The sequence below is a fragment of the Cyprinus carpio genome, chromosome A24 (assembly GCF_018340385.1).
Source record: "Cyprinus carpio isolate SPL01 chromosome A24, ASM1834038v1, whole genome shotgun sequence".
Classification (NCBI taxonomy): Eukaryota; Metazoa; Chordata; class Actinopteri; order Cypriniformes; family Cyprinidae; genus Cyprinus; species Cyprinus carpio.
Window position 1 is genome coordinate 14,502,920 of NC_056595.1, and position 18,298 is coordinate 14,521,217.

The following is an 18,298-nucleotide window of genomic DNA, read 5'->3' on the forward strand; positions in this document are numbered from 1 at the left end:
TGACAATTTTCAAGCGACAGCTGAAAACTCATCTCTTTCGACGCTACTTGACTTCATCCTAAATTAAAGGAAAAAAAATGTCTTTCTCTTTATTTATTCCTTCTAGCTTGTACTTATTTAAACAATGCCTGAAACTTGGTATTACGACCACTTCCTGTGTCTGTTTGCCTCTTTAAGAAGAATCACTTTATGTATTGCCCAATTGTAAGTCACTTTGGATAAAAGCATCTGCAAAATGACTAAATGTAAATATAGATGTTCTAAACGATGGGTTTGCGTGCTTGAAGACTGTAGTCTTGTGGGAAGCACGTTTGATTTTTTTGATCAAGAGCTGTTTATAATAGATTAGATGTGCTGCTTCTAGTTAACTCTTTAGAGTCACCCCTCCTTATCTTTGCTTCTTTTTTTAGTCATGGGGTCACTATATATGCTATAGTTTCCTTTGTCACTACATTACCTTCAAGGCCAATGCTCAATATAATAAATAATGATAAATAATTAAACAATTTTGTTAGTAAATGGATGACACAAATAACATTAGTAATGTTTGTCACTTTTAATCAATTTAACACATCCTTGCTAAATAAAAGTATATATATGTATATATATGTATGTACTTGTATGCGGTGAAATCAGAGATGCATTCCTTAAAAATTTAATCACAATTGTTCAGCACAGACTCCTTTGAGACATCTTAATACCATGTGTAAACAGCAATGTGTCTCATCTGACCATATGTTTCATTAGAAGTAATACTCTTATCTATTTTGTAGGACCAGGAATTTCAGCATTCGTAGTTCATCATCAAGTTAAAACCTTCTGTTCGTGATGAATGATTGTTCAAGTGTGTGTGGTGTTTACAGTGAGCATAACTGTGGCTCCTATGTTCTCAGCCTCCAGCACGGACTCATTAGGACCCGTAAGCTCAATTGCATACTGTTATAAATATTATAAATATAAATGTGGGATATTTTAAACACTGGCACAAAAACAACAACAACAAAACATATTTTTCATTCATTTTGTTTTAGTTGTCTTTATTTGGTATGGTTTGCCATCATCACAAATGATTTATGTCTGTGTAATAATTTCACAACAAATCCTTTCTGTCACAGGTGAGAAAGCACTGGAATAAGTTCCTGTATGCCTTTTAAATGAGACAGCGAGGGTTTGAAATTACGTATGGTTGACTACAGACAAAACAATCTAATTATCCATTCACACAATTAACTGTATTATATATCCCAACAATCTGGAATAGTTTCTATAAAGGTGGAGTAATTAAGAGCGGTATTAGGGAAAAGAAATAGCATTGAGCATTTGCACTATTACATTAATAATCTGGACAAGGTGCGTGTGTTTCATATTGAAAAGTATCATGAGGTTTCTTTGGAGAAAGAACTGTTTGCTTACAAGTAAAGTAGTCAAGGTTTCTGAAACACATTTCAAACTTGTACATACTGTTTATAATATGTCACATCTTGTTTCCTCCGAATCCTCATTTCCTCTCAGACTGAACACTGCTTGATGTGTCCAGATGTTCCATCTGAAAATGTGCAACAGACTTTCATAAAAACATATATACAAAAAAATATTTGACTTGCTACCAAGCAAACAAATATATTGACATAAAGCAGGCCATATTAAATTGCTCTTGTACTCATACAAAGTAAATGTGCCTTCCAATTTACACTTTACAGCTGACAATAAATACTGCTGCCATGACTGTTAAAAGACCTTGGCAAAACTTCAGGAAATTGTTTTGGTGGTTTGTTAATGGGAATCTATGAGTGGTGAGTTAATACTCCACGTCAATACACTGATGTGTTTTAAGGCTGTTAGTGTGTTGAATCAGAATACATGCTGGAAAAATGAGTGTACAACAATTTTTGGGAATGACTAATACTGTAAATCTGTAAATTATAATACACATAGATTCTTAGCTGAGCAAACAAAAGTCAAACATGCTTGGCTAAAATGTCAACTCTTTCTCATATGCATCTTTTAAGTCATTAATTTGAATGAGTCATTTTAAATGTTGCTATATATATATATATATATATATATATATATATATATATATATATATATATATATATATATATATGTTAAATATTTAAAAAGATATTAATGATATTAATGAGCATACTCAATGTATTAATCTCAATTTATGCATTTAGTCATGTCCCACATAATCTATGCACAAAATGTTTACAAGCCGTGACTATTATTGTCCCCTAGATGGTGATTCTTTGCTTTTATTGTCTTGATTTCTTCAGAGGTGGAGAAGGACTTGGCCAAGCTAGCAGAGCAAGGGAAGTTGAGCCGAAGTCCAAACAGCCCTCATAGGAGTTTGCTTTTAACCCCCCTCTTCCACACCACTAACACTCTGCCTGTGCTCGGACAGACGTCCAGACCACAGTCTCCCAGCAGCCTTTCCACAAAGACCACAGGCCTGCCCTTTCACAACACTAAACCCACAAGCTTAGTCATGGACCGGACATCTCCCAGCAACCCCAGCAGCCGTGCCCAGACCCCTAGTGGAGCACGGCCACCCAGCAGACCTTTGACCCCCAATAGTCTCATGATGCACTCGTTGACTGCCGGAACCCATGGGAACAAAGAACGAGTGTACAGGCGCTCTAGAAGCAGACCCGTCACACCAACGGGACAGATAACCAGACCGATCCTCACACCGCCAGGCCTGAGCACTACGGATTTATATGGAGGTCTATGGAGCACATTGACAGAGGTACACACGCACACACAATCATAGACACAATGTTTTTATATATATATATATATATATATATATATATATATATATATATATATATATATATATATATATATATATATATTTTTTTGTTTCTTCTGCCTACTCATTTAATTACTTTTTTAAGAATGATATAATATGTATTTAATAGCCACAAACAGGAATTGTATTGTTAGCTCATATTCTTATGACTGATGAGATTATAAAACATAAATGGACTGATCGTGCTCTGATTCTACCCACCTGGTCCCACAGCAGTTATTTCAGCTCCTGAATAACAAAAAGGAAATATCCGCCTGTACATCTCATTCAGGTCAGAATGGGATCTACAGGAAGAAAACAGACGATTTGTCCGTCTCTTCTGTTTTCATATAAATGATTTAGCACCGAAATATGGCATACTGTAGATGTATGAACGCCTCCTGTCTGGCCTGTACCAACGATACCTTTAATGCTGAAAAATAAGAACACATAAAAGTCTTTAGAAGCGAACAGGGGGCAATTTATTTATTAGAGGTTGGCTCAGAGGATTCGACCCAGAGGTGTACTTATTTCAAAAGAAAATAAAAACATCTGTAGAATGAATGGACCTGACATGCACATTCACCGGCTCTTTGCATCTTGGGTTTCCAGTTCACAGGGGATTTTGTTGCTTTTCAAATCACCACCTTTCTGCACAGCACACAGCAGTTTTCACTGATACATCATTACACTTCCTGAATTTTGAAGCAAATTATGTCCTTTAAGAACTCTTGAAATCAAAATTGGAGTTTTGTGGTATTTAGTTGATAGTGTGTCAGTTGTATGGCTATGTATATGCTAGTGTACTCTTAAAAACTGCTGTTTAAACCATCTTAATTTGGTTTTAGCTACTTCAAGATGGTCTCCCAGCCTGGTCAAGCTGGGTGGCCAGCTGATTTCCCAACTTCACCAAACCAGCCAAAAGACCAGTCTGACCAAGTAGGGAGACCAGAAAACGAGCTTATGCTGGTTTTAAAGGATTTTTTTATTTTTATTTTTTCCAGTAAGGATGTTCAGCAAGGCTCTGAAAGCATTTGGACACATTTTGACAATTGAATTCAGACTTGAGTTTAATTGCATTATTTAACATATATCAAGCCAAGTTGCAATTGTTATGATTTATGTCTCTGTTCCCATCATATGTGTTACTAGGATGAGTTTTACCAGCAGTTGCAGGCAGTCAGGAAGCCCTGGCGCATCTCTAGTGACACGGAGAGTGACTGTCTGGAACCACCCGAGCAGGACAAGTGTGAGTATTATAACTCTGACCCCATCCCATTCACAGACCAGATCATGACATAAAGATTTGATTATGATATCGTTAGAATCACTTTCAAAACTATTTGTTTTCCAGCCGATGAATTATATAAACATTGATAGCCAGTCAGAATTCACCTGAGTTTAAAGAGCTTGAGTATTTAAAGAGAAAGACAGCAAAACTGTATTTGTTTTCCAGCCGATGAATTATATAAACATTGATAGCCAGGTTATCATTATAGTTATTGGTGTGAACGGGCCTTAAGTGTACCATTTCATATCCAACATTAAAAAAAAAAAAACTTTAGAAGTGTCTTATTACAATTTTTGTCAGTTTAAAAGATCTTTTAAAGCTACAAATGATGCATTTACAGATTGGCAAGCCTGGAATTCTGTAGAAGCCAATTAATGACAATATCTGAGCTCTCATCCCTTGGAAATAAATGTGTCAGGTCGAGGGAACCACTTCCAAGCGGTGCTTTTTCAGCTTCCCTTAGTCCTCACATATGCAAGACTGCAGCATGTGTGGCTTTGAGGTTGAAAAACATTGGGCACTTTAATTATGTTGATATGGTCTCATGAACATATCTTAGATCTCCATTCCAGTGGAAGTCTGAAAGATTTAAGCAAGCTTGGAGTCATTAGAGGATTATTATTTGTCCAAATCACCGTCAGTCGTCGCTAATAAATACCGCTGGCCTCATTTTTCACTATTTGAACTTGACATGGCCAGAATCTCAATGTCCCTCATGAGCCATTAGTCTGTTAATGACCACAATATTGTAGTGTATTAAAGCTCTAGCCCTGAGAGAGTGTCTCTGAGTTCATGGATTATGTAAGAATGATTGTGATTTTTATCAGGATGAGGAGAATTATCAATAATTGATCAAGAGCATAATAACAAAATGCCAGATGCAGAACCAAATCCTAAGTTCTGAGAAAATGTTACTGTGGATACTGTATCTTTTTAAACTCAGAAGCACTTTTAGAAAAATATTTGCTATAGACCTGGTATAATATTTCTTTGGTAAACCAATGATTTCGACATATGTTTGGAACACAGAATTGCACGGTCCACAGATTTCTAGACAAGCAAAATATTATACAAACAATCCAAGCTTTGCTATCAAATGTAATTTAACTGCACATGACAGGAACCATTTTGCCAAAAACATATCTTGCGTAAAATAAGTATATATTGTGCTAACAAGCATTCCTGCTGGAACTGTCATGCCAACCCAGTTATTTAAAGGAACATGAGGCACAGTCTGTTAGTGAGAACGCCTGGCACTGCCAGCCGCAGGACGTGACAAAATGCCATTTGGCATTCAGGACATTTGCTGATTGGCTGCCACAGTGACTGTTGACGCTGTCTGTTAGAGTTTAGCTTATGCCAACACAGGTTTCTGAGCAGACATCAAGTGCAGGGCAAAGAACAAGTTCCATAACAATTTCCTGTTATTGCAGGAACGCCCACAATGGGGTAACCACTAACCCTTAAAACATTTCGGTGACTGCTCCATTCATTTTGAATTTCATGCCTTTAATACAACGACTCCCTTTCCTAATGAGAACTGATAACTCTGGCTTATGTTCTGTAGGGAAGTTTAATTTCTCAAATGAAATATTTTAGTAGTTTGATGTTAGTAGTAAAATGTTTGTATATTTTAACTATGACTGATCGCCAGGACCACACAGAATCTCTGTGTAGAAATCCACAGAACTGGAAGACCCGTTATCCACAACCTCCGGCATTTGTGTATTATTTTTGTATATTTGGTAATATCTTCAGCTGCTAGTACAAGTATGGTAAACATAGCTCTATTTTAAGCATTATATCATGTTTACATGGGTTCTGAATGTATGGTGCAGATTTGGCATTTCCTTCCAAAATCAATGCAAAATGACTGCAAACTTAATTTGGAAATTTCGTTACCATACTGCTTAAAAGTTTGTGGTCAGTATGCTTATTTTAATACTTTTGTTCAGCAAGGACATATTAAATGTTTTAAAAGTGATAGTAAAGACATTTACTTTTGTTACAAAAGATGTCTACTTCATATAAAAACTGTTCTTATCAGCACTCTATTAATCAAAGATATGTTAAGGGTTCCACAAAAATATTAAGCAACGCAACTGTATTCAGTATTATTATTAATAATAAATGTTTCCTGAGCATAAAATCAGCATATTAATATTAATATTATTAGAATGAATTCTGAAGGATCATGTGACAACTGAGGAATAAATTACATTTTAAAATATATTATAATACAAAACAGTTGTTTTAATTTGTAATAATATTTCACGGTAATACAGTTTTACTGCGTTTAATTAAATAAATGCAGATTTGGTAAGCATAAAATACCTTTTTCAAAAACATTAAAAAAAATCTTGCCTACCTCAAACCTTTTTTGCTGAATTTTGATGCTGTTTTTAGGTTTCGTTTTAGGTGTCTCATTGTATTATATTGAATTATATGTTTGAAAATTCTCAGCATGAAACCATTTACAAGCTTTTCTTCTGTATTTTGGCTCTTTTTAGGTAATCCAAGTGGAGGGAGAGATTCCAGCAAGAGATCAGTGTTCTCAGGTAAACATTCCAACACATCAGTCCATCAAGCTCACAGACGGCCAACTAATTGCCTGCGAATGAATCTTATGAATCTTAGCCTCTGAAAAAAGGTTGACAGCAGATTTGGGTCCTAGTCTTGCCATATGAATTCTTCTCTGAAATAAGATGAGTTACAGACATTCAGTTAAAAATATGATAACTAGCTTGTCTATATGATGATGATCTTGTGAAAGCATTCAGCATTCCTTCACATTACAATCATCGAAATTACAAAAAGTGACCCGGGCCTCATTTACTGACATAGATAAATGGCACCCACAATGCTATGAGATCACTTTTATAACAATCTGAGACTACATGAGGTCCCAGTGTTTTGGAAAGAGGCCGTCTGATGTTCGTTTCTGTTGACTTAGCTGGGTGCCACTTGAGCATGTGGCAGCTGAGAGTCATGGTAATGACGAAAGTGTCTCCTCTGTGGTTTGACTTTTCATGCCCAGCCGAGGTTTTACAGTTGAAAAGGGCAGACAAGCCTGTATAGTCACATGCAGCCAGTTAAGCTTTGTGGTGGAACTACACTAACCGGCCCAAAGCTGAGTGCCGATTCCTCTTACCTCATCCGTACACAGGCCTGTGAATGTGCAGCATGACATGGATTGGCTCAGTTTTCCATTCTCACGTTTATCTTTGACATGTTCAAATATTAAAGGCTGTTTCTATGGTAATTACTGAGGTTGTTATGATTATTAGTGGTCATATGGAACTGCCGTCAGTCTCCAGGCAACTGATGTTTTTTCTTTGCTTTCTACAGGCTTGTAATGGTGTGTACGGAGGACACAGAGCCAATCAAACATTTATGCAATTTAAAGGGGCATTTGAATATTGTGAGTCAGCAAGAGACACTTATTTTTTTTTTAATTTTCACTAGAAGAAAGATTGTGTACTTTTTTTCCACAGAGGCCAGTATTTCTTAGAAATAAAAATGTTACAACCATTTGAAATTCTAGAATGTAATGTGTTTATCAGAAAAAGATAAGCCTGCACTTGAACTTTTTTGTCTGTCAGCATGCTTAGATGTCTGTTCATAAAAGTATTTATTGCTGCCTTGCATAAATAAACACAATTTATCACATGATGTGCCAAATCAATGGTTGATAAAGGGATTTTTTTATAATTCTTTCAATAACAATCAACAAAAGTGGACTTTTTATTGCTTTAGAAGAGAATATGAATGTTAGAAATGTATGTACTGTATAATGTTGGACATGCACAGCACTGCCCCTGTTGACCTCAGCATGACACTCTCTCATTCCCAACAGCATACAACTGGAGACGACACATTTCTATAGAACTTACTTTAACTTTTATACTCACAGAAAAATATGTAGCCTGTTACACCTGGTATACAGTATCCTTGTATAATGCCAAATAAAAAGATTTGTATAAAATTGGATTTGTCTTCATTTGTAAATTGCAACTTGTGGAAAATGGGCATCCTATGACCCCTTTAAGTAAGAGCATAGGGATACTGACTTGAAGGATTCATGGGAGTGGCCGTGTTCCTTTGCTGCAATTTGCTTGTGTCAGATCTCTGATTGGTGATTTCTATGCAGAATCATGAGTAATGTATTTACCCACAAAATGTTTTGTGGACTGTTGGATTCAACAAAGGCATATACAGTAGCATGGATTAACTACCTCGTTGCTCAGGTATGTCTTTACATTTTACAAGTAATCATAATAAAAAATGCTCCCCTATTGAGAAAATGAATGTGATTTTTAATTCAGAAACCTGAGTGCAGCACTGTATATTTGCTGTTGTCCATGCCAACGCTATTTCTCATACCTAAATGCAACAGGTTACATCTTACATCTTACTTCTGTAGTGTTCATCTTGTTGCAAGGCTTAATGTTTGGTACATTGTAATGGACTATTTTTTACTTAGTGGAGCTTTAAATAATATACAGGTTGGATTATAAAAATCTCATCTCAGATCATTATTTCATGTTCATGTATTTATTTATGTCACAACTTGTTGTGTAACAAACATGGATAATGTATCATCTAGCAAAATAAATCCTGCCAGGTTGATTAGGACTCAAACATAGAATGGAACATCTATTCATCTTCTAGTCTTTCTGTCTGATGAGTTCTGAAATAGACTAAAGCAAATTCACTAAGCAGCAGTTACACAACTACACATGGCAGACTCCATCTGTTTTGTTTTTGGACATAAATTTCAGTGGAAAAGACCTAGATCGCCTTCAAATCTCATTGGATTTTAATCCAGACCCAACTGTGTTTGGGACTCGATGGTGACATATTTCAAAACAACTGCACTTGTTTGACAATCACTGTAATCTCTGGAAATCTTTTCCCACTTATGGTTGATTACACTTCTCCTTTTCCCCATCAGCATGACAAATGTTGTTTTCGAAGCTGACTCTACTGAGAAATCGCCAGCCCTCATTTTGTGGTTCATGCTTCAAGTGTTTCAAGTTGGTGGTGGTGATGAGCATGCCTTCGAGACACTCTGCACTTACTGTAGGTGTTTGTACAATTCAAAATAAAAGCGATAGTTTGAATGGCTTCTTTTGAGTTGAATTTCTTAAATGTTTAAATCAAAACATCTTCAACTTGAGAATTTGCAATAAATGTAAAATATGTGTGACTGATTTACATGAAGTTGCTACTGCTTTATAGAGTTTCAAATTGTTCAGTCTTATGTGCTTTATTTAAAAAAAAAAAGCGAACCACTTAACTTAAAGTACTAATAACATAAAAAAAAAAAACTTGCATTTTGGCTTTAAATCGCTTAGTATATCAAACACAAGTATATTAAACACAAGAAGTAATCAACAAATTGATAATTTGAAAACTCATCCTAACATCACAAGACAAAATCAAAAACAGTGTAAATAATCCGGCAAATGGTCAAACAGTACAAACATTCATTATTCATACATGACTTATATGGTAAAAAAGAAAAAAAGATGCATTCTATGGAAGCTTGTTTCCACCACATGATGTATATGATACATAAATCTATCTATCTATCTATCTATCTATCTATCTATCTATCTATCTATCTATCTATCTATCTATCTGTCTATCTGTCTATCTGTCTGTCTGTCTGTCTGTCTGTCTGTCTGTGCACTATATTCATGCTGCAAAGATTTTGATGGTACATGATTAAATATATATATATATATATATATATATATATATATATATATATATATATATATATATATATATATATATATATATATATATATCCCACATCCTTTTTTGGTTTATTGGGGAACATTTTATTGATAAAAATTTTTTTTTGACCACCCCTTACCCCCCATCCCATCAAGAAATCATTACGTGAAAAGGGAAAAACACTTGAAACACATTGATATATTGCATTTGATACAGACGAAGGTTTGTGTCGTGGTGCAGGGTTGGGAAACTTTGGTCCTGGAGGACCACTGTCCTGCAGAGTTTAGCTCCAAAAACAATTAAACACACCTGCCTGTAGCTTTCTAGTGATCTTAAAATACATTCATTAGCTGGTTCTGATTTGCTTGGATTGAGGGTTGGAGCTAACTCTGCAGGACAGTGTCCCTCCAGGAACGAAGTTTGCCAGCCCTTATGTAGTGTGTCATGTCATATCATGTACTTCATGGAATGATATTTTACTCCGTGTGAAACTTCAAAAAGCACTTCTTCTCTTCACTTTGGGTGTTCCTGTGTGCTCAGGAACCTTGCATCTTCCCTTTTTGTCACACATTATTTGCCCGTATGTATTGTCAATGGGAATTTATGGTTAGGGATGGGAGCTGTGGACCCCTGCTTCCTTACCCCTTAAGAAAAACTGAATATCTGAACATGCAAAATAAAAAAAAAGTTCATAAAACCTGACAAAAGTCTCCTCTACACCTTCATACATACACACACACACACACACACACACACACACACACACACACACACACACATTTTTTTTTTTTTTATGTACAGCTCATGTCATTGTCAAAAAGATTACTAAAGCAAATAATCTTACCTTTTTCTCACACCATGTGTCAGAAAAGGAAGTCCTGTCTTCGAATGGTGCTTGATAGTGACTCCAACACCTGGACTGTTTTTTGATACTTTTCAAACATTTTAATTGGTTGCAATCATTTAAAAAAACATGTTCTGAACATGGGAGACAAGAAAAACTTTCCATTGCCTGAGGGCAACGCTATGCTGTAGAGGGTTAATTGTAACTTTTAAATGATTTGCTATATTATAATATTATTTTATTATTGAATGGACATTCATAATCGTGAGATTAAAAAAAAATGCTATTGCCTTTTTTTTTGTGGTGGACAGAAAGAGTTGTGAGAAAGTCAGAATTATGAGTTTATACCTTATAATTCTGCCTTTTTTTTCTCTCAGATTTGCGAGAAAAAACAAAACAAAAAAAGCCTGAATTGTGAGATATGAACACAGTGAAATAAAAAGTTGCTCTATTATTATTTCTTTTTTTTTACTTTCTTGGAAACAGGTTTCCATAAATATATTTTATTTTATAAAGTTTAAAATAGTCAATTAGTTAGATTAGTTTAAATGTCAACGTAGGATTTAAATTTCATGGACTATAAGACATAGTCAAAGCAGCCACACCCAGATCAAGCATCTGATTCCTGGGGTCTTTAGCCCCTGCCAAACCTCAAACCCCTTTTCACACTCCACTCTCAAACAGGATGTGGCTAGTTAAAGGGTTTTGTCTCGGTCAAGTGCTACAAAATGAGCAATTCCATTAAAAGAGCTATGAACAAATCTTCATCAGTATCCTGTGTAAAATTAAAGATTTAATTATGTGTGCCATCTCATTCCGCTATATCCCCACAACGGGAGTCAGAAAGACGGTTATTGCTTGAATGGAAACATGACTCAAACTTGCCATTACAAAAGAGTGAACAAAAAAAAAGAAAAAAAAAAAAAACCACCGGTATTGAGATATTTCATTTATGAGATTTCAGTTTTAGTATTGAGATGTTTCATTTATGAGATTTCAGTTTTAAACTTGTAAATGGTAGAATGTGTTCCATTCACACAAGATGGAATATAGACATAAGGTTGTCTCTTTTTAAAGAAGAAAATTAGCAGATTTTTGGCAAAATGAATTTTTTTTTAAAAAATTAAAGTCAAAAGTTATAGAAGTTTAAATGTACTGTAAATAAAATGCGCTATATTATTTTTTATTATATTTTATTTATATAAATATTTTACATAACAGGTTTTACTCATTGGTATAAAATTAAAGCCTTGTGTCTAAATAAGTTATGTTCCAAATCTGAAGTTGATATGAAAAAAATTGAGGTTCCTGTGAGATTTTATTTAGGGCGTTATACCACAAACAGCCACTGGGAGCCATAAAAATTGCTTTGAATTTTGTTTAATGAATTTTTACCTAGATTTCTCTGTCAATTTTACTTCAATACTCAAAATAACCACCAAATGTGGAATCCTGAGACTCAGACCTTTCATGATATAGATTATAAAAAGTTTTGATTCTAAAAGACCGTAATGCATTTTGTAATAACTTGACACTGCCCACTAAGGGGGAGGAGACCGCCATAAGATTTTAAAGTACTATTCCATGGTGATACGCAATGTCCGATTTCAAAATGGTTTTTACAGGATGAATCTTGGGCTTCTAAGCTTTCAAATGATATATAATTTATGATGATTACTAAAAGATTTATAGAGAAAAAGGACAATAGCGTCCCACAGGTGGGACGGTGACAGTTAAGGGGTTAAACTTGTAAATGGTAGAATGTGTTCCATTCACACAAGAGACTCGCATACAGTGCATGCCTTAATGTCATGATATTTTGTCTGTCTGTCTGTCTGCATTATATTTATATATTATTTTGCATTTACTTTTATCTATCTATCTATCTATCTTTCTATATCTATCTATCTATCTATCTATCTATCTATCTATCTATCTATCTATCTTTATCTGTCTGTCTATGCATTATATTTATATATTAATTTGCATTAACTTTTAGATGATTTACTATTTGATAACACTATTTTATTATTGACTGAAAGGCCAATAAAATATTTGTATATAAATAAATTATTTATTTATTTATTGCATACTTTTACTATTGGACGTGTGGCTCTATCTCTGTACTACATTTACATTATTATTATTTTTTTTAAGATCCCTGTAGTGTTACATTAAATTGATATATCGAGGTCTAAAAAGGTTAACAACCAATAATATAATATAATATAATATAATATAATATAATATAATATAATATAATATAATATAATATAATATAATATAATATGTGATATCATTGAATTATATACAGATATACTGTCAAGGTCTCCAGGCCACCTAAGACCATTATGCAGTTTCACTTTTTTCCCATCTCTTCCTCTCCTGAAAATTTTGGATCACCACCAGTGGTCAGCTGTGATGTATACTGTCAAGGTGTCCAGGCCACCTTATGTGTTTGTGAATGCAGTTAAACTGTTTTCAAAGCCAGGCCGAGGAACATTCATAACTGTGGAACTTCTGTTCATAAGCGTCTGCATTTGAATTGCATATTTTTTGGAGAGCCAGCTGTTCCTTCTGAAGAAAGTCTTGCTTGAAAGTATTTGCTATGATCCATCCCCATACAAAACAAATTATTCAGCTGCACATAGTCAAAAGAGGATGTCATTTTTTTCAAGTTCATGAGTTCTCTTTTTTTAATTTTCAATGCTTGATTTGTATCTGTGACCCCTCAGAGATCTAAAGGTTTTAGAGAACAGGTTTAATCTGACCTTTCAATAAATGAAAAACATTGCTTGGTTCCCAGAATGTCAGACCAAAGAGAAGCATGAGTGAAGCATTATGTGGCAGGATCTGCTCTGATGGCATTTACTTGGGACAAACCTCGATAACAACTAGCAGAACAGGTAGGGACACAGGCTTTAGCTACACATGTGCTGACAATTTAGGGCTCTGAACTAAATTTAACAAAATAGCGGGAAGGAGAGGCCGGGATAACATATTTCACATTTACCTTCATAATACACAGACACTGCAACAAATCTACCTGCAATCTTTTGGTATAAGCAACATTCATGTGCCAACAATTACAATATCATTAAAATAAGAAAGATTTCAAAGTTTTAAAAATGTATATAAAGTTAAAAATGTGGTCAAGAACAGTCTTCAGCCGTTATTCCATAACTAATATTGCCCATAACCTCATCAAATGCAACAATCTAATAATTTTGCAACTTTTTTTGCAATTAGATGTCATTTGTTCGGGTAGTAAACAAACCAGCTTTGATATTGGAGCTTTCAAAATGGCTGTCATTTAATTAATTAGCTTCAAGCTAACAATCCACTGAGAGGAGCAGCATCATTGATGTTGAGTTCAGCAGAGGTGGGGCCTCCAATCTACCTGCCTTAAGGCAGATAGAACAGATAATCAAAGAATTCTGAGGTTTCCCATTGTAATTGGGCTATTATTTGGAAAAGTGGAGGAAGTTTATCAAGCTTTTAACAGAAGGTCTTTTGGCTGAAGTAGCACAGTGGAGAACTAGCCCTCTGGCTAACTGTTTTACTGGAAGTATTGAGACCAAACATGGCTGGCTAGACGATTGTTTGAGGTCCTGCTCTAAATGACTTAAGGTGAGTCATATTTCAGTAACAACAAAGACTTCTTTATATTGGAGCAAGGGAGCTGCTTGAGCTAAATTAGTTAGTCTCTCATAAACTCGGTAAACTGTGTATTTCAAGGTATTTTGTTTAATCTTCAAAAGTTACTACTAGTTTGAGCAATAGTAGCTAAAACTAACTGCTTAAATTCACTTCTGATATGAAAAATGGAAAGATGCCTCTAAATTTAATGTTGCTCAATGCAGGTCATTACAGGTGTTGATGCTTTTTAAGTGAATTAACTTTTTTCATCTACTTAATTGATTTCTGCAGCCTGGAACTTTGACTGCAATGATTTTGTGTGTGTGTGTGTGTGTGTGTGTGTATTTATTTATTTATTTTTTTGTTGTTATTTGAAATATTTTGCAGTCCTTTACTGTTGGATATGTAGCTGTTTAACACAATATCTGTCTGTCTGTATAAATTTATGATTATTAATAAATCCGTTTTTTTTTTTTTTTAATTATTAGACAAAGAAATGCCAAATTAAATATTATAAATAATATAAATATTAGTTGTGTGGGGTGTTTTTTTTTTCTTATCCTTTTAGAAATCAGGGTTATTTATTTATTTTTATTTTTTTCAGAAAAATTTTGCATACTTGTCACTATTGGACATGCAGCTCTAAACACAATTACTTGTGGTCAGGTTGTTGGCCTTTTCAGTTAGAAGTATGTAGCTTCCAACAGAGCCACTGAATCATTTCATCCTTGAAAGTGTTTATCCATGAATGTGCTCATCCAAATGATGTGTTTTGGAGTCGATAATCATCACTTGAGGTTTTTGAATGAGCTATGTACTTATTTGAACTATGCACGATTGGTCACAATAAGTACGAATAATTTCAGGCTCAGCAAAGGTTTAAAATAAGTACAACAACATCAAGGCCTATTCTCACTGAGTTGTTAGGCCTGGAGAAATGTTTCAGGTGTGAGAGTTTGTGGTCAGTAGACCAACATGAACTGTTTGGTTCGAGAGGCAGTATTCCATTACTGGCAGACAGTTGTGTCGCAGGAGAGAGTGACTTTACATAGGGGGGTTGCATTTGTGAACCAACAGCACTTCATCCAGCAGGCAGGGGAACAATTGTGCTTTTCATTCAAGTAGAAAGATTATGGATTTTGTGCAGCCCTCTATGTCATTGAGCTGTTTCGTTATTTCTTCTTACCTCATTTGTAAGGCCTTTAAATGATACGTTATGCCAAAACGCAGCACACTTGGTAAGTGTGATGATGTTTCTATTGACTGTAAATTATCGTGGACTGATGAGGGAATCATCTTTCTCAGGCACACACACATTGAAGCCCTCTAGGCAGTAGCGTTTCATACTTAAACTGAAACACATACTGTAGGTTGTATTCCCTTTACCACAATTTGGCGTTAAATTGCAAGCCTTGACAGAACTGGAAGAAAATCTGCCTTTGAGTTCTATTTCATGGTCATTTTATAAAGATACCCTTGAACATGAAGTGCACATCTGGATTTTTATTAAACCGTTATTTGTGAAATGGGATCAGATGTTTTATGCAGTTTCTTGGGATCAAGACCTCTATGTCTTACTCAACTCATTCACCCTCATGTTGCACTGATGAACAGGCAGTTTTTAAGGGTGATGATACTTTGAAAGCTGGAGTTGTTTTCTTTGGCTGTGTACTTTCTGTAGACAAACTCTGGCCAGTACACATTTTTGAATCTGGCTTTGTTCAGATGCTATTGCAGTAAGTTTGCATCTTTCTTTCATGCTGACTGAAACAAACAAAGACTTCTTGTTATTGGTCATACTTGCTTGTGGGGGCTTTTATATTGCTAAAGCTGAACCCCCGATTAGGACATATTTGAGAGATGAGAAGTGACTGTTAAAGGCATAGATCAACCAAAAAAAATAAAAAGTGTAATTTACGCACCCTGATCCAAAGCAACTTGTAGAACACAAAAAGACATTTAGCAGTATATCCAAGCTCCACTCTTCCATTTATATTTTTAGTTAGTTATATTTTTATTGTATTAATGTTTTTAATAATACCAATTATGTTATAGCTTGATGCTATAAAAAGCTAAAATATATACTTTAAAATATATCTCTGACATATATAAAAATGTATATATTTATATATTTTTTATATTGCTATTTTTTTGGTATGTAGTATATATCTATTTATATATATACCTTAAAATACAATGCTATTTAATCTATCTAATTAAAAATCACATTTATTCTATTTCATATATATATATATTGTGACAGGCTTCATTACTTTTGCTGACCCTTTGATAGCATTAATCTTATCATAAAAGTGGCATGCAGGGCACACAGTATGTTTTGTTTCCATAAGCCTCACATTGTACAAATTGGTTTGTAATTGTTGCTACTTAAGTACGTTTTTTCGTATGATTAGTTTGATTTTCTCGTATGTTTTTTTTTAGTTGTTTTTTTGTTGAGTTTTGATTGTTGATGTGATCATGTAATGGCCCGATGTCTTGACACACATGAGGTGGCTGAACACAAACTCCATGAATAGGCATGTTTACTAACCACAAGTGGTTCCACTCACAAAAACTATAACAGCACAGTACACAACAGGGGTGTAGTTGACTTTTACAGCTTCCTGGTGGAAAAGAGCTTTCAGCTGGCCAGCACCTGCAGAGTCTGAAGGCTGCAATGGGCAGGTTAGTGGATATTGGCTAGACAGAGATGACCTTCTGAGCAATGTGGAAACCTTTTTTAAAGGCCATCTTCAAGCTTCAATATCAGATGGATGAAATTGGCTAAGACTTCACTGACAGACTTGCAAATGATTCTGTCAGGCTGACTCATTTATTGTGCCTTTTTGTTTCTGAGTCCCCGGGACAATAGGGTTTAGGCGTGTTGCTCAATGTTCTCATAAAGCAAACTGTCCAAGCGAATAATAAAAAAGGCTGTACTTTGGGTGTGCTGAGGTTTTCCTGTCTCTTCATTTCCTCTAAATGAAATCAGACTGAAATGTCAAAAACATCTGTCCTAACTGATTACCTCCTCTTGGTGTTCAGTCTGGTTTTTTTTTTTTTTTTTCTTTCTTTGATTTATTCAAGCGTGAAGCGCAGTAACCATAATGGGTTTGCTCCAGTCAACTTCCTCAGTGTTCAGGAGGTCATCTAAAACTCGAGGGCCACCTAGTTCCAAGGTTGTGGGACGGAACTGAGCGAATATGATTGGGTGAGGTCTTTTTGAAGGAAATGTCCTGAGAGATGCTTGACCGAGTCAAAGTACACATGGATCAAATGTTTCATGTGTTTCATGTATTCATAAGGTGCAGCAGGATCCCTCGATGCTGAGCTCATGATTAGCCACCTGAAAGGAGGCCAAGGGCTGAATTTCAGCCCAACTGGTAGATATCCAGATGTTTTAAGGGAGCCGCGCAGCTTGTATGAAGAAAGAAGGTGGTGATGTGCCAGACTAGCAGTGTAACACTTAACATGGACACAAATCTTAATGACTGGTTTAAAGAGAAACAGACTAGGCTGTAATTTATGTCCTTTTATTACGCTGCTCTGTGGTGTTTGTTTTTGGTTTAAGGATGAATATGATTTGGTTTTTGTCTTTTTTTTAAGGAGAAACATGACTAGGCTGTAATTTATGTCTTTTTATTACACTGCTCTGTGGATCATCCGGGTAACTGAAGTCGGCGCTGTACTATTTTGTGTACAATTAATTTGTCATGCTGGTATCTTGGACTTGCTCTCGTTTCATACAAATGCAGCTGCTGCCATTTTGATACGATTGTTTTGTACGCTGTAATTGATTATAAGATAACTGACAAACTGGTAAGATTTTAAAACATTTTTGTCTTAAATCTTTTATCACCATAATTATGTAATGAAATGTTGTGTAATAAGTGATATGACTGTACCGTTTCTGTTAATTGTCCGTCTAGTTTGAACTTGCCGCTTGCTCGCAGCTGATGTGTTGTGTTAAGTGAAGCTTTGA

At 35.1% G+C, this 18,298-nt stretch overlaps 2 protein-coding genes across 9 annotated transcripts in view; both read left to right on the forward strand.

The window, feature by feature from the left end:
* LOC109048989 (uncharacterized protein C8orf34 homolog) overlaps nt 1-8,073 on the forward strand; it is a 77,819-nt gene extending 69,746 nt beyond the window's left edge. The window contains exons 12-15 of the mRNA XM_042714278.1: nt 2,280-2,752; nt 3,950-4,046; nt 6,599-6,646; nt 7,437-8,073. Coding sequence (XP_042570212.1) covers nt 2,280-2,752; nt 3,950-4,046; nt 6,599-6,646; nt 7,437-7,444 — 626 coding nt within the window. The 3' untranslated portion in view covers nt 7,445-8,073. The remainder of the gene's footprint in view (nt 1-2,279; nt 2,753-3,949; nt 4,047-6,598; nt 6,647-7,436) is intronic.
* A 5,936-nt stretch (nt 8,074-14,009) lies between these two features.
* Nucleotides 14,010-18,298, forward strand: part of sulf1 (sulfatase 1) — an 81,063-nt gene continuing 76,774 nt past the window's right edge. For 4 of the 8 annotated variants that reach the window (XM_042714280.1, XM_042714279.1, XM_042714284.1 and 1 more), the window contains exon 1: nt 14,011-14,307. The gene's annotated coding sequence lies outside the window, so the exon portion shown is untranslated. Of the gene's footprint in view, nt 14,308-18,298 lie in introns of all 8 variants that reach the window. The other 4 variants (XM_042714283.1, XM_042714282.1, XM_042714285.1 and 1 more) reach the window with 2 other exon arrangements.